Source organism: Sturnira hondurensis, unplaced genomic scaffold, assembly GCF_014824575.4.
Source record: "Sturnira hondurensis isolate 20B ecotype Veracruz unplaced genomic scaffold, ASM1482457v3 Scaffold0018097, whole genome shotgun sequence".
Classification (NCBI taxonomy): Eukaryota; Metazoa; Chordata; class Mammalia; order Chiroptera; family Phyllostomidae; genus Sturnira; species Sturnira hondurensis.
The window spans coordinates 2,376,799-2,398,959 of record NW_028090728.1 but is presented as its reverse complement, the minus strand read 5'-3'; the positions used below and the strand labels follow the sequence as shown (position 1 = coordinate 2,398,959).

The following is a 22,161-nucleotide window of genomic DNA, read 5'->3' as shown; positions in this document are numbered from 1 at the left end:
CAGTGGGCACCCCACCTCTGCCACGCAGCCTCAGGTCAGAATGGGGGTAGAAGGCATCGTCCTCAGGCGGGAGAGCTAGGTGACCAAGGCACAGGGGTGGGAAAACATGAAACTGACATTCCAAACACAGGGACACCAGGTTGTAGCTCTTGTCAACACATCCTTGAGAACAGGAAACTTGGATCTCCATGTGTCCTCCATGTCACCCTGGGAGTGGGCAGGAGTAGAAGCTGGGAGGTGAGAGGAGACAGCTGAAATCAAATGGCCCTAAGGACTAGGTGCCCCAACGTGGCCCAGAGGTCAGTGGGATCCAAGTCAGCTGGAGGTCATACCTGCCCTCCCTGGGCCTCCTGTAATATCAGAGGAGGGAAATCTAGTCCCTCATGGCAGATGTGTGTGGGAAGGCCTTTGCCCCAGTGCTGGGGAGAAGGCACAGAGGACCCCCTCTGGTTAGCAAGTAGATCAGCTGAAGCACATACCCTCCCCAAAGAAACAACACCCAGATTATAAATAATTTCACTTTTTATTCTCTGTACAAAACTTCTCAACCTATGAAAATAAAGTTTGCAAAAGGCAAAGTAACACTTGGGCCTCCAAGGCCAGGAGGCTGATGCACCCTGATCTACACTATATACACATCTCTCCAGAAGACAAAGAGGGGTGTTGGGGCACAGCCCCCTTGCTGGCCAGGAAAGCCAAGTTGCCACCCACCCTACAGCTGAGTGACATGTACCCCCTATCTTCCCTCTTAGATAGCAGAGGGAAAAGCCACTAGGCACCTACAGAGCCAAGAGGTGACTGGACCGACCCCTGCAATCCCCCGACCAGCCACCAGAGGTCAGCACCATCCTGGTCACCGCTAGTCGGGTTGGGGAGGGGGCAGGGGTGACGAGATCACGTTGTTCTGGCCTTCCAGGGCCAGCGGCAAAAGCCAAAAAAAGTCCCATTCCCCTCCCCAAAACCCGCCGATGCAGTGCAGTCCCTAGGTGAACTGTGGACACTGGGGTCTCTGGTACTGCCTTCAGCATTCGAGGCTCTGGCCCGTGACAGATCCAGAAGGCGCCAAGGTGGCTTAAAACCGGTACTGGGGCCTGACCGCAGGTAGGTTGGGGCAGGGGAGCGTGTCTAGCTGGAGGTGACTGTGGTCCCGCCGCCCAGGCGCAGGAGCATCTGCTGGCAGTCGTACAGCAGGCGTTGATCACCGAACTTCTCCAGCATGCGCTCTGTCTCGGCCAGCATGCCCACACGCTGCCTGGGCACCGACAGAAAGCAGGGTGGCAGGTAGCAGGAGGCCAGCAGTAGGGCCTCAGCTTGCTCTCGCCGCGTGGGGCGTGGCTCCAGTTCCACCCGGCTTCCTACACACAAGCCGCATCATAAGGTGGGGTGTGGGCGGGGCTTAGTGCCCGCCAGATGCCTGACCCCTGCCTCCCCACCTGGATCTCAGGCACACTTTCGGGAGGTTTGGTCCCCCCTCAGGGCCAGACATAGTACAGACATGCGTGCACAGTCATGTATCCCACAAATGACAGTCACCTTGTTGGATTCTTTAACACTGCAAACCTCTCCACACACACACCTGGGTGGGGAAGATGAGGCTGGACCAGCACCCCCACACACCTCTACAAGGTCTGTGGCCCCTCTCACCTCCTTTGCCACAGGAACCGGCCCTCTTCCTCAGACTGCGGTCCAAGAGCTGCTGTGTCCGTGTGGGGCTGGCCCCTGCCATCAGCCGGGCTGTGGCCTCATGTAGGAACACCTGGGCAGGAGAGGCCAGGTGAGTCGGGGTTCAGGCCAGGCTCCCACCCTCTCTCCACACCAGCTGCCTCGCATCCCCTCTGTGAAGGGAAGAGACCGTGGTGGGCACTCACCCTCTGCATGGCAGGCTGGAAGCTCTGCGCCAAACGCCTCAGGCCACTCAGGTCCCGCTGGAAGCCACGAAGCTCGAGGGCAGAGGGCAGGGCTCCACTGCCTGGGGCCCGCAAGGCCTGGCCTGGTGCAGATGGCTGCTGCCGCAGCCACAGACTTGTGCGTGCCACAAGGAGCAGGTCACATAGGAGCAACTGCATAGCCTGGGGAGGGCAGGCAGGGTAGGGGTCACTGAGGGGCTCCAGCTCTGGAACGAGAGGAGCGGGGGGGCCTGTGGTGCCAGGGGCTGGCTCCGGGCTGCACTGCCGAGGCACTGCACCCACCTCACACACATGCAATGCAACAGCAATGCACCTCGGGACCACCCACCTCTCCAGGCCTCCACACCCACCACCAGCCACCGCTGCAGCCTCCAAAAGCATTCACTCTACCCGTCCTTGGGCCAGGGTGGGGGGATTTAAGGCTGAACAGTGGTAACTACTCTCCAAGAGACCCGAGTCAGCCAGAGAGCATAGCCAGTTGGGCCCCAGTCCTGTACTGTAAGGCCACCCCCAGCCTTCTGCAGCCTGTGCAGGGATGGCCAGGGAATGGAATGGAAAGGCTGTGACCCTGCAGACTGCCGGGCCCCTGGCTCCACCCCTCACCTTGTCAATGGAGATGCCAACTGGTGTGGTAGCTAGGCTGTCCTGCAGGTACCCACTGGCCTTCTCACAAGCGGCCAGGCAGGCCGGGCCAGGTTCTGCCTTCCCACGGCCTAGCAGGGCCCGGGCAGCCTTGAAGGAGTGCAGAGCTGCCCTGGGCAAGGGTCTCCTGTTGGGGCCGAGGCAGAGGAGGGATGGTCAGACCAGGCCACAGGCCCTCACTGAGCTCCCACTGCCCTGGTTCCAGTTTCATGGCTAAAAAAGGGTGGCAATCCCAATTATGCAGAACAAGGTGGGGGGCACGATGCTGGGTGGCCAATCTGGCCAGCACTCACTTGGACTCCTGCAGGACACGGGGCAGGTGCTCCACCAGTGGGTACAGCCGCTCAGCTGCCTCCTCGTCCTGCCGCAGCCAGTGGGTCACCACAGCTATCAGTGAGGCCCACCACTTGGCCACCAGGTCTGTGCCTGCAGGGAGCAGGGTGCAGGTGGGGGCGCTCCCTGAAACTCAGCCACACTGCACCTGAGGCTGAGCTGCTGTGGAGCAGGCGCTGAGCGGCCATCAGAGGCCAGGGGCCCGGGGCTCACCTGTGTCCGTGGCCATGCTGGAACTGACGGAGAAGGTGCAGGCCGGAGCCCTGGCAGAATCTGCACAGCTATTCAACAGCTGAAGGTACCCAAGGGCATCTGAGAATTCCCTGTGGAAGGAGGGACTGGCCATTAGAACAGGGGCAGTGGCCCTTCTCATCTTCCCACCAGAGCAGAGACTGACTTCCTGGCTCTATAAAGTGGCTATAAAGTGGCCCAATCTCCTCCTGCCAGGCTGGTGGGGAAACTAAAACCCAGAGAGGAGCTGAGATCTACTTGAGGCCACAGAGTAAGTGGCCAGTCAGTTGGCTCTGGCCACCTGCACAAGTCCCTGGACATGGCCATTCCCAGACCCCACAGTGGAGGGCTTTTGCCTTGTGGAGGGGAATGGGGATACTCACCTGTCCCCATCAGCTGATGTGGGGCTGGAGCTTGGCTGGGCTACACAATTCAGTGCTCGCTCCAAGAGATGTTCTCGGAATAGCTGAGTCACCTGGGCCAAGGGGTCCACTGTGGGGAGGAGGGTGTGAGTTGGGGGACTTTCTACTCTCCGTATCCCTTCTCTACACCAAGGGTTATTTCCAGGGCACACGGGTGGGCTTGGCTCTGGGACAGATAAAGTTGGTGAAGAAATACCCTTGTCCTTGCCCTTAGGATAACTGACCTCAGACGGTGTCATCTACTCCTTAACACTCCCTCATCTGCTGTCTTCCCCTGTCCTACCTCCTCACAGTGCAGTGCTGTTGCCTGGGTTTGCCTCCCAAATCAACCGCCTGCCCACAGATCTGTTTCCCTGTCTCCGTTTGCTTCTGAAGAGCCCTAATTGGGAGAGACCCAGCCCCCAAAGCCACAGCAGATGGCCAGGCAACAGACAGGGGTGGGTAGGGACATCCATAGATGCAGGGGACAGGGATGGGGCAAGAGTGAGGATGAGAAATAGGGAATGGAGAACAAAGGAGGAGGAGGGGCCCGGCGTGAGACCGCACCTGGGTTTCCAGCTGAGCTGTACAGGCTCTCCCTGGGGAGACTGCTCACGGCCCAGTCCCCATCCACGAAGAAACGGTGGCCCACAGGGTGGCAGAGCCACTGCATGGCAAGCGGCACTGAGCCACTCTGTGCCAGGCAGGCCTGGCGAGCACTCCTCAGGAAGAAACGCTGTGGGTGAGGGGAGGTGGGCTGTCACACTGCACCAGGCAGGGCTCAAACCTGACCCTGGGCTGAGACCCCAGCTGGGCCTGGAGCCCAGCCTGTGACCAAGGGCCTCATACAGTGCAGCCCCTTCTCCAAGGCTGGTCAGAGCTACAAAGCCAAGCAAGCCCCCAGCCCTGTCCCCACCAGCCTACCCCCGACTCACAGTTAGGAAATGCAAGGTCCGAGGGAGACTGGTCTTGACAGTCAGGGCAGCAGCCACGTAGATCTCAGCCAGCATGGCCACAGAGAGGGTGTCCCCTGCACACTCTGCCAGGTTCACTGCACTCAGTGCCAGGCTAGCGGCAGTGAGGTGTCCACCTGTGTACTTCCCTGGAAAACGGGCAGAGCATGAAGCCGGGCTGTTGTCAGAAGTGGCCAAATCCCCTAGGCCTGCTCCTCGCCCATCATACCCATGGCATGAAGCTGGTATAGCTTGTGGTAGACAAGGGCCGCCTCTCGGGCACTGGTGCGGGCATCTGCCTGCAGAGCACAGTCCCTTTGCAGGCCGCCAGCCCGACCTGCCAGCCAGCGGCCCACCCAGAGACGCTGCAGCAGGTGGCGGATGAGGTTCCAGAGCAGGCTACAGGCCAGGTCCAGGTGGGAGGTGGGCAGGGGCCGGCCCAGTGCTTGCAGTGCCAGCCACAGCTGCTGGGCCGCCTGGGCAAAGTCCCCCTGTGGGTGATGGTTTTCTGGGTGAAGCATGGAATTTCTTCCAGCTCTGAACAGAAGATCCCTCCACTTTGGGCTCTCCCTATGACCCCAATGTCCCCCAGCAGTGTGAGCTGGGCCACCAAGGGTCAGTGGGAGACTGAGCAGTAGACAAGAGTGAAGAGGACAGGGCAGATTCATGGCCCACCCAGAGGGCAGGGGAGAGTGGGTGACGCTAAGCACCTTCCCAGGTAACCCCCAGGTTTCTCCTTGCCCCTTACCCTAGCCAGGTCCAGGTCAGCCTGCTTACGATGCCTCCAGAAGTTCATGGCAGGGCCCGAGTGGGGCCGTGTGACTGGTTCTCCATAGACAAAGAGAAGTGCCAAGGAGACCAGAACCAGCAGCCCATTAGTCAGCCAGACCAGTGGGGAGACCAGCTTCGGTGCCCAGGCAGGGCCATCTGGGGGCAGACAGAAGGGCTGGGGACATAGCTCCCAGGAAGTGCAGAGTCCAAGCCCAGGGGCCTGGGGTCTACACCCCCAAAAGTCCCCCTGCTACCTCTCTGCCAGAGGTGTCCATGCTGGCCTGTCCCACCTCTCTCTTCAGCACCCAGCACGTTGCGTCCAGGACCCTGGTGGGTGCTGGTGGCATCCAAGGAGCCAGGGAGACCCCAGCTGCCCAGCAGGGAAGCCAGAGGGTTACAGGAGAGACAGAGGAAGACGAGAGCGCACAGGGCCAGGCGGGAGCGGTCCAACATGCCCCGGCTGTGGGGGGATGGCAGCTGCTCCGGCTTCACCTGCTGGGGTGGAGCAGGGTGGTGAGGACAGAGTGGGGGTGGCCCAGAGAGCACTGCTGGAGGGACCAGCACTCCACCCACCCTAACTGTGGGGCCCTGCAGGGCTCCAGGCCTCAGGTTTTCTGTCTACAAAACAGGAGGTGATATATGTTAGGGGCTTCTTCCTGGCTCAGCCCTAGTACACTGAGACTAGAAAGGGCCATGGTGCAGACCCCAACCTGGCTGTCCTCAAAGGCTGGGCTGTCGGGCTCTGAGTCACTGCTGTTGCCACCACTGCCACTACTCCTGCTGCCAAGAGACAAGGGGCTGCTCTGGGAGGGCGAGTCAGCGTCCGAGGGTGGTGGGCTCAGTGTGTCCACCACCTCAGGCTTTATGCCCTCCATGGGCACATCAGAGTTCCTGCCACCGCCACAAGTGGACACCAGGTCCTTCGGAGATTCTACAGGAGGGAAAGGAGCAGGGCTGAGGGTACAGGCCAGAGACACCCACCCCACCCAAATCAACTTAGGGCCCTGGGGAAGGGGACTGGGAGTTGGCCTAGTTTCTGAGGGCCAATTTAGGAAAAAGGGAGGGCTGAGAGCCCTTGTAGGCTCAGAGCTTAAGGTCAGACCAGGGATGGGGCAGGGCTGGAGGCAGGGCCAGAACCATAGGCCATGGAAGGCCAGGACTCACTGCTTTTGTGGGCAGCAGTACGCAGACTCAAGTTCTCCTGCTTGAGTTTCTGGTTGCTCTGTTGTAGAAAGTGAATGTAGTCAATGGCCTTGCGCAAGACAGCAGATTTATTCAGCTGCAGGAGGTGGGAGGGAGACAGCACAGTAATTACCAGTCAGGCCTGGCAAGTGGGCACCTAAGCAGGGGTGGTGGTGTCAGGGCTTCTTTGTAACACAGCTGCCTCAGGACCTTTGCACTTGCTATTCCTTCTACATGGAATGTTCTTCCCCTAGTACCTTCCTCACAGGATGGGCATAACAATTAATATGTAAAATATATACAGTACCATCTCACTAACTGCTATTATTATTGTCATCTTCGCATCCCACTCCCTCACCTTCTTCAGGTCTACTTTGCATTATAGCACTTTGTGAAGCCTTCCCTCCCTGACCACCTGATTCAGATCTGCAACTCACCATCCCTCTTCTTGCCTTCTTTTCTCCCATAGCACTTAAAACCATCTGCCATCCTCTAACCCAGAGGTGTCAAACTCACTTCCAGCCTTGCAGTTGCCTCCAAAGGGTGGAATGTAATTTCAACTGTGGCAGCTCCATTTGTACAGTCCTAAAATTATTTTGGCTAACCGTTCCATATTTATCTTATTTATTGTCATTCCCCCAACTAGAATGTTGGTTCCTCAACAGGAGGATTTTTGCCTGTCTGGTCACTTCTTTATCCCCAGTGCTTATAACAGCTCCTGGTGCACAAGGGGCCCTCCATAAAGCTTAGCTGGACAAATAAAGCTGATCAGGCCTGGGCAGACTGAAGCCCAAGACCTGGTCTGTCCGGGCTCAGCCCAAGTCCTTCTCTCCTTTCCCGCTGCCTCCTGGCCCAGAGTCGCTGTACTCCGTGCCTGTGCAGGCCTGCACCCGCACCTTTGCCTCAGTGCCCACTACCAGGTCCTTGAGCTCGATGATCTTGTCATTGATGGAGGAGCGGTAGCGCTTCTCAATGGCATTGTGGGCGGTGCGCTTCTCACCACGACTCTGGGCCGAACCCAGGGACTTCCCACTGGCCACCAGGCGATTGATGGGCAGCTTGTCAGTGTCCACTACCAGCGGCACGGTCGCCAGGATGGTTCCACCGCTCACTAGGGTCTGCAGAGCCAGGTATGTGTCACCAGGCAGGCATGCATGTGTACAGACCCCGTACCCTCCCACCCTGCCCATGCTACCCGCCTGCAAGGGCCCGGTCTGCACAGCTGTGCCTGGGGCCAAGGAGCCGACACCAGTTGCCTGCACAGGGGCTCCTGTGTCTGCCTTCATGGTTGTCAGAAGCAGCGAGTCTGCCTTGATGAAGTGGGGCTGCAGCAGCACCTGGGGGCAGGGGTGGTCTCTACTGTAAGCTCTGTCTGGACCAGGAGCTGCCAGCTCCCCAGCCCCTGAACAAATGCCCTTACCGGGACCTGCTGGATCTGTGAGGTCACACTGTTTGTTCCAAGGGCCACTGTAGTGGTGGCTGTGGCTGTCAACAGCTGCTGGGGGGCTGCACCCTGAACCTGGGTGTGCAAGGAGGAGGGCAGGACCCCTGGTGGGCCAGGCAGTGGCTGTGGAGTGCTCCCTGGAGTGCTCCCTGCAGAGATGAAGTCCCTGGTACAAGCTGCCCTAACCCACTTCCAACCTGCCCTCAGGTCCCTAGCATGTGTGACCTTGGGTAAGTCATTACCTGTGTGGCCTCAGTTTCCTTTATCAACATCCCCTTCCTGAGGCTCTGATGTAAACATGTTAGCTTTCCAGCCGGGCCTGTGTCTCTGGATGGGCAGCACCGAGGTGGATGCCTCAGTGGAACGGGAGGTGAGGCTTAGCCCAACAACGGGAACACGCTGACTGCCAGTCAGCGCCTCAAACAGCAGAGAGGAGATAGCTTTCTAAAGCCTGAAATTCTTCCACCATGACCAAAGTGGACCCTTCTGTGTTCCTGCCATCCCTCTCCCTCCACATGCCCCCTTACCTGCAGAAAAGCCTCCAGAAGGGCTGGGGTACCCCAACACAGGAGCGGAGTTGAATTGCAGTGGAGCTGGGGCTGGAAAGCTCTGGGGCAAGAGGGCCCCCAGCAGGGGCTGTGGGGTGGAATGCTGCAGGATGGTCAGCGGCACCAGTTCCTCCTTGACACCAGGTCCAGGGGAGAAGGCAGGCACAGAGGGGCACATCTTCAATGTGGGTGCAGGCTGGGGAGGGGACAACGGTGGGGGTATTGCCTTGGGCCCCCCCAGAAAGCCTTCAAGTGTGGAGCTCATAGTGGCTTGAGGTGAAGACAAGCTGCCCAAGGAGCTGGCTTCAGGATTGGTGGTATTGGTGCCCCCTGCCCTGTCCCCAGCATAGGGTGGGTCAAACAGGCCAGGGAAGTCATTGTCTTGGTTGTTGATGAGCTGAAGCATGTCTGGGGAAAGAAGAGGCTGTGTGAGGGACGGTAGAGCCTATGGGGACTGGCCCTGTAAAAGGCATCACACGTTTGCATACCCCTTGTCTGCACTGTTGTACATGTGCAAGCCTGCGGTCCCAGACACACAGCCATTTCTTAGGCACCTGTGACATCTAGTATCAATGCCTAGTGCTTCACATGTTACCAGAAAGCCCTTGCAACAATTAGATAAGCTCAGTGACATGCAGGGCCAAGGCCCCACAAGGCCCATTAACTTGCCCCATACGTAAGCTGGAGCTTGGGTCCAAGACTGCCGACTTAAGAGCCATTACCAATTCATACTCCATGGACCAGACCAAGGCTTGGGGCAGAGTCAGCTGCTGGGCATGTGTGTGCCAAGCAGTGTGTCTCTACATGTTCTGGGCACAAGCCCAGACTCTGTCTGTAGCCAAGCACACTTGGGACCCGGCCACTCGGGACTTTAGTTTCCCTCTATACAGGGGGAAAAGTGAACGTTGTCTGTCCTGACTCCTTCCTCCTCCTGAAAACTGGGACACACACTCCACTACAGCCCCCTGCCCCCAACGGAGGGTAACCGGCAACCTGGTTGGGTCATTCTGGGGCCCTCTAACTCACTGTGGGCAGCTGCCGACTGGGTCAAAGTACCTTGCAGGACCCACAAGCACAAAACTCTGGGAGCCCCAAAGCCCCCAGGATCCCAAGAGCCAGAGAACTCTGAGAGCCAGAGTTCTCTGGAACCCAATGGCCTCCTCTCACTGGGTCTCAGCGTCCTCATCCCTCATCCATACAACAAAAGAGATTAAACCCCTTCCACAGGGCTGCTAAGAGGCTATGCAGGCAGGCGGCCAGCACAGAGTGGGGCCTCAATAGTGGCCAATTCCTTCCTATAGGTACCCAGACAAAAAAGTCACTGCAGGAGGGGCCTCCCTAAGACCTCCGAGAAAGCAAAATGGGGTGCTGGGCTCAGTCTCCTGGGTTCTCAAACAGAAATATTCTGTGGGCCCTCCAGGTTTATGAGGGCATAAAGTATTTTCACTAGCAGGATCTCCCATTCCTCACCCCAGTCCTCATTGAGCCCTTTAACAGATAGGGAAACTGAGGAACCGAAAGAAAACTGGTCTTGGCTAAATCCAGGCCTGGGATCCCGGATTTGGACAATCCAGAGCTCCCCTGGGCAACAGAAAGACCACTGGCCCCCCTCTCAGCTTCCTCCTCCAGTGCCCCAGACGGACAGCAGAGGATTGGGGAAAGCCAGTTTCTCACTGCAGACGTTGGGCTGGGGGCAACTAATGAGGTTGAAGGGTGGTCCACTATCCCTCCTGAGAGCTGGGAAGTGGTACACCTCCCCCTCGGGAAGCAGTTTTTTCCCATTTATATTCCAACAGCCGCCAATCACACACGCACCCTCCAGGGAACCGGGGTGAGTGACCCCACAGCGGAGGTGGAGGCTCTGTAATGAAGGGGTGGGGGGTCCTCCAAAAAATACCTTCCAACGTGCAATCCATGACTCCGCGGCCTGCCACCCCTTGGGGTGTCCCGGAAGCTGGCCTGCGGGTCTCTGCGTCGACTTCGCCACGCCCGGCTCCCGGGCGCATTAAAAGCGGGAGGAGCACTCCGCCCCGCCCTTCAGCCCGGCCCCTCCCGCTGGCTCGGGCCGGCGCCCGCCCCCTCGGCCCCGGGCCTGGCGTGGGGTGAGCATGCAAGGCCAATCAGCCGCCGCGCCGCCGCCTAGCTAGGGCCCCGCCCCGGCTCCCACCCCACCCGACGGCGGCTCAGGTTCGGGTTTCACCCCAAGACTTTGCTGGGGCTGGGGTTACCCGCGGGCGTCCGCCCTTAACCCGCTCAGCGCCGACAGCCGCCTGGGTTACTGGCGGTCACTGTGAGCCGCGCGCCCGCTCCAGCCCCCGGCACCTCCGTTACCACCTGTGGTCAGTACCCCGCGTGGAGTGCGCACGGGCCGGAGGAACTCCGGGGCTCTCTGTGATTTAAACTACCGGCTCGCTGACACCCTGAGCAGCTCTTCACCGCTCTAAGCCTTGGTTTACTCCTTCAAAAAATAGTCACATCTCCTTGTCATCAAATAAAAGAAGTAAAGAAGGTATGGGTATTGTGCTCAGAACCAAGAAGCATTTACGGCTCAGGGATCCAAGGCCTCCCCTTCCTGGGGTAGATGCAGCATGGGACCGGCCCCCGCAACATGCGATAACAGGTCACTGCCAAGAAACTAGGTCCAGAGTGCAGGGAAACCCCTACACCAAATAAACATCCAGATAATATGTAAATCTCCTGACTCTCAGCACAGATATCCCTTTGCAGAGGGACCTGGGTCTAGGAGGGTGTGTGTGCGTGTGTGTGGTCAGTGAAGTCTTCCCTGCTCCACCCCCACCCCCACCCCAAGCCTTACAGGCCCTCAGCAGTCCCGGTGAAGTCTGACTCTTATTCACTGTAGGGTCCTGGGAGGCCAAGAGGGAACTCAATCCCTAGGACAGGTAAGGAAGGCAGGGTGTCAAGCCCTAGGGCGACAGGCTGCAGGGGTCTTTTGAGGGGGTACCTAGGCCTATCTCCCCTTCTGTGTGAGGTCAGAGTTACACACACACACACAGAGCCTGGCCAGCAGCCCAGGTTAGCAGCTCAGGCTTTTGTGACCAAACAGACCACCAGCAAGGCCTGATCCAGTCTCCAACCACAGCACAAGCCACCCCTCCTCCTGCTCCCAAGCTCCTGACAGCTGGGAAGGGGGCCAAATCCCAGGCAGGCAGGCAGGCATGGAGACTGAGGAGATAGTGCTGGGGGGCTGGAGCCCTCCTGGCCCCAGTTGCTCTCCCTCTTCAGGAGCTTCAATGAGGAAACTTGACCTATCTCCTCACACACACCCAGTTCTCCCCTTTTCCAGGTCCTTCCATGGCCTCGTAGGGGGTGCCAAGGAAAACAGAACTTTTCTCTAACACAGCCACAGCCCTCTGCCCATGGGTGCTTACACTCTCACCTCAAAAACACAAAACCGAACGGTGCTGGTGTAAAACTCTGACTTATCTGAATAAGAAGACGGGACCCAGGCTGGAGTCCAGGCCAGAGCTCAAAGGCAGACCTCAAGCCTCCAACCCTTCCCTTACTGTTCCCTGGTTTGTGAGCCCTTCCCTTTCCAGTCCCATTCTTCTCTTCTTGGCACATTGCCCTGTCTCTTTTTGCTTTCTATTTCTCATATCTTTGCATTTTACTTCCACCCCATCCAGACCTGAGGTAGGAGGAAGATGACAGCCATTCAACGACCCTCTGAGGACAGCACGTCAGGAAAGGCTCTGAGAGGAGGGCTGGCCTTGGGCCTTGGGGGCAGAGGACACAGTCTAAGATGCAACCAGAGGACACAGTCTGAGATGCAACCAGAGGACACAGTCTAAGATGCAACCAGAGGACACAGTCTAAGATGCAACCACAAAGCACCCAGTGGCATGTGGAGCAGCCAGCCAACCACGGAACTCGTGGCCTGATCAGCCCCATCTCGCTCTTCCCTGGAGCTCAGTCTGCCAGCCACCTCTGTGGAAGCTGGGTGCCAGGACTAAGACTCAGGGGTGGAAATTTGAGAGCCAGCCTCATAGTCCCTCACCTGCTATGTAACCCTGGGTAGATTGGCCCCTTCTCGGAGCCTCTACCCCTCCTCTCCAGAGGGGGATTCTGGGAGAGCCCAGTGTGTGAAGCACCTACCACTCAGCAAGGCCCCAACAAAGGTCAGTCCCTCTGTACCAGTTTGAATGGTCTAGAACTGGAAAGTCAGGTGGTGAGTTGCCCAACACTTGGAATGTACAAATTGGAACTCCATGTCCATTTGATGGGAACTGTTTTACAGAGTAAACAGGGCCGAGACTAGGCTGAGGCAGGAGAAGCACCCAGGATACACTGTGAAAACACACCTCTCCTGCCTCACCTGGTCCCGGTCCTGGGAGCCCGGACTCAGAGGGCACATGCAGCTCCTGCGAGCACTCTCTGAACCTAGGGAAAGGGCAGGAAACACGGACTCTGGATCTCAGTGTGACCATGTCCTTCTACCCCTGCCCATTTTCACCTTCCCTGCCACCTCCTAGCCTGCATTCCTCCTTTTTCCTCCTCTTCCTTCTCTTCAACCCTGATTCTGTCAGGACCCAATAGGAAACCTGAAACCGCCCCTCCTTCCCTCCCTGCTGTACCTTCCAACCTTCCTCTGAAGGCAAATGTGGGTCAGCCTTTGACTCTCTGGCTTGTTTACTCTGTGAAGCTGTGATGGAAATCCCAGGAGGACCCCATACCATGAACTTGCAGGAGCCCAGCTATGCCCATCACAGAAGCTTAGAGCCCATCCAACCTGCATGAAGCCTTGAATCCCAAAATCTACTTGCATGCCTCCCAGGGCAGGGAACTCACTACCTTATACACTATGACCTGGTTCATGAAGCCCAGATCTATAGGGTCCAGCAGAAGTAAGGCCTGCTTGAGTATGGTTCATAGGGTAATAATCTGGGTATAATAATTTTTATAGTTTTAATTTGAATATTTTACCTAAAGTGTCACATGGTGTACTTGGGTGTGATATTGTTATGTCACAGAATTGCATGTTTATGATTTTGTGATGAAAGATTTTGTAATACAAAGGGGGTGTTATGTGTGCAGGACCCTGTAATTCTCTGAGAGGAACTACTCCCCTTCCCAAAGGGCCTGCTGTGTTGGGCCTGTGCCAGGTACGGAAGGTACAGGGACACAGCACAAAGACCTTTCCTTGGGGATGTCCTGTTCCAGGGAGGGAGACCAGCAGTTTGCAAATACAGGGAGGAATGCGGGTGCAGGTGGTGATGAGTGCACAAAACTGAGAGAGTAGAAAGTGTGAGGGGCCACTGCAGATGACGTAGTCAGGGCAGGGCTCTCTGAGGAGGTGACACCTGAGGAAAGGTCTGAATGAAATAAGGGAGTGAGCCAGGAGGGAGGAAGAATGTCCTGGGCAGGAAAAACAGCAGTGCAATGCCCTCGGACAAATGTGAGCTTGATGCGGTGTGGAGACAACAGGAGGCCAGTGTGGAGGGGCTGGGGCTGGAGGTCAGGGAGGCAGCCAAGGAGCTGGGATTCCAATCCAAGTTGGTCCATCACTTGGGCCAAGGATACCAACACTCCAGGGCACGGTATGGGCTAGAAAGGGATTTGCAAACTCTCCTGTGCAGTGCAGATACCAAAGTTTGTCAGATTGCAAAGAACGCTAACCACATGAAGCAGCACCACCACTCAGGAGAGTAAGACGTAGGTCCTGGGAGCCACCCAGGTGGTCTGCCTCTACCTGCTTGACGGAGGGCGCAGGGTGGAAATGGGGCGCTCGCCAAACACTGAAGGGAGCTGGGGCTGCACTCTGCCCACCATCCGTCTTGCTGCTGCCACCTGTGCCTCCTTGATCACCCTGAGGACTTGGGTCAGGAAGTTCACATGTCCTCAGCTGGCCACGTGTGCACCAGGGACACCGGCTGCCCTTTGTGCACTCAGGGATGTCCCAGGGGTACGAGTGTGTGCTGGATTTTCCTGGAATGGGATGGGCTCTATAGACGGAAACTAAGACTAAGTGGGCAACCACATGCCCAAAGGTCCCACAGCTGCCAAGTGGAGAACCTGGGACTGAGATCCAGAACCACCAACCTCAGAGCCAACACTTGTCAGCCCCAGCCTGCCAGGAGCCCAGCTCTAGCCTGCTTCGGCCTGACTTGCTGTCACCACTTGCCTCAGGTCGGGAAGGCAACAGAAAGCCCTTCAAGACTCAGCTCGTACTGCCTCCTCTCTGCGGCCTTCCTAAGCTCCCTTGGAGACCAGGCGTCAGCAGGCCCCTCAAGGCAGAGACAAAGCTGGAACTAACTCTGTGACCCCAGAGCACCCAGCACAGGGCTGAGCAAAGAGTAGTTTACAGTCGAGGGTTTTATAGACTGCCAGCCACCACCCAGCCGCTGGTTTCCCACCACCTGAGCCCCGCTGCTCCAGGGCAAGCTGAACCTTCCTTCTTCCTTGTCTGTCTTCTGAACACATCATGCTAATTAATGCTACCATGCATTTGCCCAGACCTCTCCCTCTGTGGGGAGTGCCCTTCCCACTATTCTGTCCACCTGGCAACATCCTATTCCTCCTCCAAAACCTGCTCTGACATCACCTTCTCAGACCCTCCCCTCACCTGTGCTGCCCCATGCACCAGCTCCCAAGTCTACAGATTCCTGAACATGACCTGCACAATGGCCATTACACAAGATGCCCATCGGTACCAACCCAGACATCTTGTCACGGGTGTGGGCTCGAGCCCATCCTTATTCTCACAGAACCCACAGGCCTGATGCAGTGGCTCTATTACTGAGCAACTGCATTAGTTCCCCGTCTAAATTGTAGTGCCATGCACATCTTTATACAGATTGTATCTATTTCTCCCTTTTGGAGAAGGGAGAAATATTTCTCCTTATTTCTCCCTGTGACCTGTTGCACAGCTGCCAGGCTATTCTCTCTGAAAAGATAAGTCCTTTACAACACTCCTCAATGTGTCCCATTTCCTCACAGCATCACCAGCACTGGATTTTATTGTTTTTATTTACTTTTGGATGCTTTGTTTAGTCCCAAGAGCTGGGTGACTGGTGCTTTGCTTGTTTGTCCAAGGCTATCTTGAGGTGTTCTGTGCAGGAAACAGTCGCCTGGAGCCAGAGATCAGCAACACTTTTTAGCAGGTTCTTTGGCCTGGGAAGCAATCCCTGCTGGGCCTGGCTCCCTTTTTGCTTTTCATGGGTCTCCAGCTCCTTCACCACCCCCAATCCTGCTGCCACTGGGCCTGGACCACGCAGCCTGAGTGGCAGGGGAACTGTGGTGAGCCAATTGTCTTCAGGCCTCTGTTTCTCATCTGCACAGAGTGCAGAAGTGATGACAATGGCATTTCTAAGGTCCTTTCCAGCTCTCATCTCTATATCTTTCACCTCAGGGGGCTTGCTCCTTGGGAGTAAGGTGGCGGTAGGGAGCCCCCCATTGGCCTTGAGCATCCCCACTTTGCCTCCCACCCAGAAAACCAGAATCCCCAAATGGTGAGTGCTGGAACTGGGAGCCATAGCCCAGAATATCCTAAACACTTTGAGCACAGGTCCCTGGATTACCACCACTAACCCTATTTAGCTAAACATAACAGGTGCAGGGCATGGCGAAGTGCTCAGAAGCAGCAGTGGGACCGACCTTCTGGGCACCAGGGACCAGTTTCATGGAAGACAACTTTTCCACTGACGGGGTAGAGTCAGGGACAGGAGTAATTTGAGGGAAGCTGTGCTCACTTGCTCACTGCTCACCTCCTGCTGTGCGGCATGGTTCTTAACAGGCCACAGACTGGTACAGGTCCACAGCCCAGGGGTTGGGGACCACTGCTTTAAATAATACTAATTGGCATTGGCCCTGGCTGGTGTGGCTCACTTGGTTGGAGTGTAACCCCATAAACTGAAGGATGGCAGGTTCAATACCCAGGCAGGGCACATGTCACGTTGCTGATTTGGTCCCTGGTTGGGGTGCATAGGAGAGGCAACAGATCAATGTTTCTGTCTTGCATCAATGTTTCTCTCCCTCTCTTCCCTTCTCTCTAAAATCAATGACCATATCCTTAGATGAGGATTCAAATAAATAAATAACAAATAATAAATGAATACTCACTGGCACTGGCTGAGGGCCTACTATGTGCTGGCATACTACTTAAGCCCTTGACTTAAATGAGCTCATCCGATTGGCCACAACCCTAAGAAGCTGGTTCTGTTACTGTTCCTAGTACACTGACAAGAACCTGAAGGTCAGACAGGTTAAGCCACTTTGTCCATGGCCACACAGCAGGGGCTGCATGTGAAGACCTCTGGACACCTAGCCTTTCAGCTGCAGGGAGAATGGGGACCCCAGAGCCCTGGGAAGGGAAGGCCTAAGGTGTGACTGGGAGAGGCAAGCTCACTGGTTAGAGGTGGGGTGTTAGTTGGGAAGTAGGGGGCTTCAGTAGGGCTCCAGGTCAGAGTGAGCCTCTCTAAGCCACTAACTCTCCCAGGTGGGATGGATACCCCCCAGCCCTGCCATACCTCCCACCAAACCTCAAACCTAGCAGGGGACTCACAAACCTGGAACCAGACTGAAAGACCCCCTCGCCCCCTATCAGGAGCCCTGTATGGGGCCATGTGGGACATGGGTGGCCCATGTGGACCACCCCAGTTGGTTCCCAGGGTCAAAGGACACATCCACAGGGCCTGTGGCTGGCAGAGACATTTTCTCTGGCCAGCACAGCCATTCCCATCCGAGTGTCACCTGTTGGCAGGGAAAAGTCCACATCCCAGGCCTTTGCCCAGTGGTGAGCACCGGCTGTGGCTGACACAGGACGTTTATGTTCAGCGAGGGAACCACTGAGCAGAAGGTAACTCCCAGTCACCTGCCTGCCTGTCTATTGGAGCCACTCCCAGCATGCTTCTCTCTGTTCCTCACAACCCTGTTCCCTCAGAGGCATCAGGGCTGGAACCCACAGGGGCTCAGGGGCAGAAAACCTTGTAGCCCCTACCTCGTGCTTTCCAGGGGAGGCACCTGAAGTTCAAAGAGGGCAGGGCACTCTCCCCAGGAAAAGCGGCCAGGCACTGCCACTGGGCAGGGGTTGGCGGGGGATGGTACACTTCCGGTAGCCCTGCGCCAGGCAGGCCAGGTGCCAAGAGGCAGCAAAGAGGGCGGGAAGGGGGCTGGGAAGGGCATCTTGTGTAATGGCCATTGTGCAGGTCATGTCTAACAGGAGGGGTCTCTCTCCTGAGGGGTGCTGGGCTGGGGGCCAGGAGGACAGGCACCATTGCAGAGCAGGGGGGCAGAGGGAGAGCCTGAGGCCAGGCTCTGGGTGAACAGGAAATGGCAGAGGAGGGGCAGGTCTGGCAAAGCCGCACAGGCCATGAATGCCATCTGAAACAGGGAACTCTAGGGGGCACTGGGAGCCACAGGGAGTTATGAGCCGGGGCTGGCCAGTAGGCAGTCCCAGGCTGTGCTTTCTAGGGGGACTGTGCTTAGTGGGACCAGGAAGAGAACTAGGCACAAGATGCAGTGGGAGAGGTACCGGATGGCAGTGTCACCCCAGTGTGTCCTCACCACCATAGCTGGCCCGGATCCAAAAAACAGCTGGTCAGCATGGTCTGGATCCTGGGAGGTGAGGCTCGGTGTGATTGGTTTAGGCACCTTGGGAGAACACGCAGAGCTGTGAGCCCAGTGAGCACTGTCAGGAAGGGGCGGAGGGAGGCAAGAGCCAGGCAGGCAGCCAGCCTGTCAGGTCCCTGGGGCACCACACACACCATGTGAACACAGAGGCCTCTGGGTGGGGGGGCAGAACGAGCTGTGCCTCCAGAGCCTGCAGGGGGCTCCTCAGCCAGGGCCCCCCATGGTGGATGTGGGGGCCCTGACCAGAAACTCCATTTCCATTTGTCTCTTCTGCACTTAGAAGCACGTGCAAGGTCTGATAAATTAATCAGGGGGCAGGTGAAGACACCAGCTTAGCAATAATCCCAAACCTGTGAGACAAGACGGCTCTCAAGTCCCCTCTGCCCACAGCTGCTAGGCATCCCGGAGCACAGAGCAAGAAAGGAGGCACGGGGAGCAGTGGAGCTCATCGAAGGCCACTGGGCACTGTCACCAGGGTAGAGCCTTTGCCCACAGAACACAGGACTCTGTAGATCCACCCGCTACTGTTCACGTGGCAGAGGGCTGGGAGGCAGGGTGGGGCTTGGGGCCTGTGCCTGGCTCTCTGGTGCCAGTCCTCAGTCTCATGACTCCAAAGCCACTCTTGGCTGGGAGAGGGAGGTAGCCTGTGGCCTGTGCCCCTATCTATGACCCACTCCCTGGCCCCAAAACAACCCCATGTGGAGCAGCCTTTTGTTTTGTGCTCTATTGCCACTCCCTACCCCTAATCCCAGTCTCAGGAGCCCACAGGTTCAGAGCTAAGAGAGAGCACTGGAGCCCACAGCCTGGGCCTGAATCCGGCTCTGCCATGTTCTGGCTGTGTGAACTTAGGCAAGTCCCCTAACCTCTCTGTGCCTCAAGGTACTCGTCTGTAGGGTGAGGGTTCTACGTATACCCACCGGGGTGGTCAAGAGGACTCAGTGGTCTGTACAGTGCCTGGCATGCAGCAAGTGCTCAATTAGTTCCCTATTCATGCAGTGATCCTCCATCCCGGCCACCAGAGGGGACTTAGGAAAAGTAATTCAAGCATGGCAATGCTCTGCTCCAATCCCCTTCCCAAGGCTCCCCACTGCTTCCTAGATATGGTCCAGCTCCAAAGCCCTGGCCCACTTCACAACCCCTCTTCCTCCCAGGGGACCTGGAGACCTTTGGGCCCTGCCCTTCGCACCCTCAAGTCACCTCTGCCTTGACCTTATCGAATGTGCCTAGCTCCCAGGGCAGGGAAAGGTTGGAAAGCAGTCCAGCCTCAGACCAGCAATTCCCCTCCCAGAGCCACAGCCTACCTATGGAACCAAACACGGACTCCTCCTGGCAAACATTGGCTTTGGGGTGTCCACTGCAGCACAAAGCAAGCTAGATGTCCATCAATGGGGACAGGTGGATAAGCCAGAGGCCCTGACTAATGGCATGGGACAGGGTAGGTTACAATGGACTCTATTCATGCAAGTGCAGACCTGGTGGTGCCTGGGCTGGGGCAGGCTACAGAGCAGCTATAAATGGGCAGGAGGGAACATACTGGGGTGATGAAAATGTTCTTCAGCCAACGGGTGATGCTCACCCAACTTGGTAAACTTACTGAACCTCACTGAATTGTAGAGTTAAAATGGGTAAATCTTAGGACAGGTAAACTATACTTCAATGAAGTAGTTTTTAAAAGGAAGATCAAGAGTGTGCAGCCATTCTGAAAAAATATGTCCAGGAACACAGGAAATAATCTCCCATGTAATTAACAGAGCTTGTCTGTAGGTAGAGGGTTTAAGGAAGACTTTGCCTTCTTTGTTGCTCCGCTGTGCTAATCATTCTAAAATGCAAAGAGAGTAGGTGCGTGTAATTGGGGGAAAGAGCAGAAAGTCTGAATAAAAAACAAGAAACCTGATGCAGTGGGCAAACCTCATGTTTAACCCAGTGAGAGTCCTCCTGCCCGCGCTGCGGCCAGCAGTGGTGGCTCTGGGCAGCTGCTCTGTGCTGTGGCACCATGACAGCATGGTGGCTAGTGGGCAAGGCTGGGAGGTAGCAGGGGCAAATCTGCCCTTGAGAGCCAGGCTAGAGGGCTCTAGGCCTCTCTGAGGGGGTCTCCTTTTTCCCCACCCACCCCTGCCAGAAGCTGGGGGCCTCAGTCCTGAAACTGCCCATGAGTTTCTGTACTTCGGGGCCAGCAACTGGAAGTGGGTCATCAGTTTTTCCCCTTCCCTGAGCTCTGGCAAGCCAGGCATGGTTCTGGGACTGAACTCATCCCAGCGACAGGCCCAGTTGTTACCTTTCTCAGACTAGGGCTAGTGCCTAGTCTGACCTCCAATTGCCCCTACCCCCAATGGCTGCCCAATGGCTCACCCATTGGGTCCTGGGGATTAAGGTTAAGGGAATGTTTCTATAAATGAGTATATAAGAAAAGTCTGTGCCAGACCTGTACCTGGGTACTCCTGCTCTGATTTGAATGGGAGCATTTGCATTCAGAGGGGAAACTGAGGATCAGAGTGCGAGACCGCTTGTATAGGGCATTAAAGTACAGTGTCCAGATTCAAGTCCTGACCCCAAAGCCCAGGTGTGAGCCGCTTGGTCATGGCACCTCCCAGTCTCCACCCACTAGTCCAGTACTTGTGAAACTGTTAGTTGAGTCAAGTTCGGATTTCCCCAGGACTTGGGGTTTGGAATTCGGAACGAAGTGATCGGGGTCTCTCCTCTCTAGCCCTGCCTCAGGCTGGTCTCAGGGAAAGCAAGCTGATAAGCCCCCCAGCCAGCAGCCAGCTTGGTTAACCTGTAAGGCTGAAGGAGATGTGTGTGTTCTGCCAATCCCAGGCAGAAGAAGCTCCACGGACATGTCCATCCAGGGGTGGAAGACCTGAGCTCTTGGCCTCAGTTTCCCTATCAACCAAATGCAACTTAGCCAATGTTGCTGAACCTGTGCAGCAACCAATGGGGGGCAATTTGCTGAGGTTTTGTAGCAGGTGCTCGTTAGCAGGCAACAACTTCCTAATGGGTACCTGCCGTGCGGTGGTCCCCAAATCCCTTCTTGGCATAACTAGTGTATGATGCTTTAAAAGACGTAAGTAATCCAGCACAGGGCCCCTTGTCCTTCCCTAGTGGACGAGGTCCCGTGATCCTCTGGCGTACCTACCTCACCTCCTGTGCCTTCCTCTAGGTCCTCAAACTCGGGGCCTTTGCCCTGGCTGTGCTGGTGGCTGGGAAAACATCCTTCTCAATTGGTCCCAGAGCTGACCCTCAGGTCTCAGCTCAAAAGTCTGCTAGGCGAGATCTGGACCCATGTCTGTGTCCAAAGTAGCCCCACCCCTGCTCCGCCCCCAAGTGGCAACTAAATATCAGTATCCGTTTTTGCCCGTTTTCTAAGGAACTTCTGTGCTCCCAAGAGAGGGAGTTGGCCAGGTCTCTGACCCGACCACCCTCACCCCGCCCCCGGCCCCTTTGTGTCTAAGATGGGGCCTACTATTCAACAGTTGCCAAAAAGCTGCGGTCTTCCACCGGGAGAGCTTGAGCCTGCGGGGTGTGGCGGGAGGACGAGTCGCGCGTGTGCGCAAGCGCAAGAGCTTCAGCGCAGAGCTGAACTCTCGGGACCCATGGAATGACCGTAAGTTACCCCGCGCTGACGTCATGGGCGGAGGCGAGGCGGGGCCTCGGCAACGCCCTGGTCCCAAGCTCCCGCTGCAGCCGAGGTGGGGTTCAGGACGCTCTGTCAGCGCGGCGCAGCCCGAGGCGCCAGAGTGGGCGCAGGGGGGCTGCTGGCTGAACACTAGCGCGGAATACAGAGACGCCGGGAAGCCCCGTGCCCTGCCAGGGGAGACAAAGGCCGGGCGCCACCTGCGCGCCCCACTCGTGCGGAGCCCAGCCGGCCCTGACGCACCTTCGATGTCAGTCAGCAGCGCCGCGTCCAGCTCGCACGGCTCGGCCAGCCCTTGCTCCAAGGCCGCCTCGGTAAAGGGCGGCTCGTTCATTTCGCCGTCGCCACCTCCGGCTGGGCTCTGAGGGCCACAGACTTTCTCAAGGAGCTCTGCGCCCGCCAGCCCTGGCCCGCTGCCGCCGCCGCTCCGCGCGTTCGCGGCCCGCCCTGGCCTCGGTGGCGGCCCGGTGCCCGCGAAAAGTTCCTCAGAAACTGGGTTCCTCAGGGGCGGCTTGCTAGGGCAGGCAGGGAGG

General features: G+C 57.1%; 1 protein-coding gene across 5 annotated transcripts; it reads right to left on the bottom strand.

Annotated features, from left to right (window-relative positions):
- Positions 1–504: 504 nt before the first annotated feature.
- On the bottom strand, positions 505–22,147 carry SREBF1 (sterol regulatory element binding transcription factor 1). 5 transcript variants are annotated; one of them, XM_037068745.1, is made up of 19 exons: positions 21,872–22,147; positions 8,392–8,820; positions 7,841–8,013; positions 7,620–7,757; positions 7,317–7,538; positions 6,403–6,517; positions 5,949–6,169; positions 5,529–5,730; positions 5,216–5,394; positions 4,697–4,958; positions 4,450–4,616; positions 4,082–4,250; positions 3,497–3,605; positions 3,096–3,205; positions 2,843–2,975; positions 2,511–2,676; positions 1,869–2,069; positions 1,645–1,756; positions 505–1,355 (listed from the first exon to the last, which is right to left on the bottom strand). In XM_037068745.1, the coding sequence occupies exons 1-19, from the start codon at positions 21,960–21,962 to the stop codon at positions 1,126–1,128; spliced, it is 3,429 nt and encodes a 1,142-aa protein (XP_036924640.1). In that variant the 5' UTR covers positions 21,963–22,147; the 3' UTR covers positions 505–1,125. The 5 variants fall into 5 exon arrangements, with proteins under 5 accessions (XP_036924640.1, XP_036924638.1, XP_036924637.1 ...); XM_037068743.1 differs by having other exon boundaries at positions 5,493–5,733; positions 21,872–22,146; XM_037068742.1 differs by lacking the exon at positions 21,872–22,147 and adding an exon at positions 10,310–10,433 and having other exon boundaries at positions 505–1,349; positions 1,642–1,756; positions 5,493–5,733.
- Positions 22,148–22,161: the final 14 nt, after the last annotated feature.

What these genes read in the sequence shown, in the direction of transcription:
- SREBF1 (XM_037068741.1), bottom strand. Translation starts at nt 10,418, where the DNA reads ATGCGCCCGGGAGCCGGGCGTGGCGAAGTCGACGCAGAGACCCGCAGG. An exon ending in TGGACACCTCTGGCAGAGAG is followed by an intron (nt 5,395 to 5,492) that starts GTAGCAGGGGGA and finishes GTCTGCCCCCAG; the next exon opens with ATGGCCCTGCCTGGGCACCG. An exon ending in CGTGTCCTGCAGGAGTCCAA is followed by an intron (nt 2,677 to 2,842) that starts GTGAGTGCTGGC and finishes CGGCCCCAACAG; the next exon opens with GAGACCCTTGCCCAGGGCAG.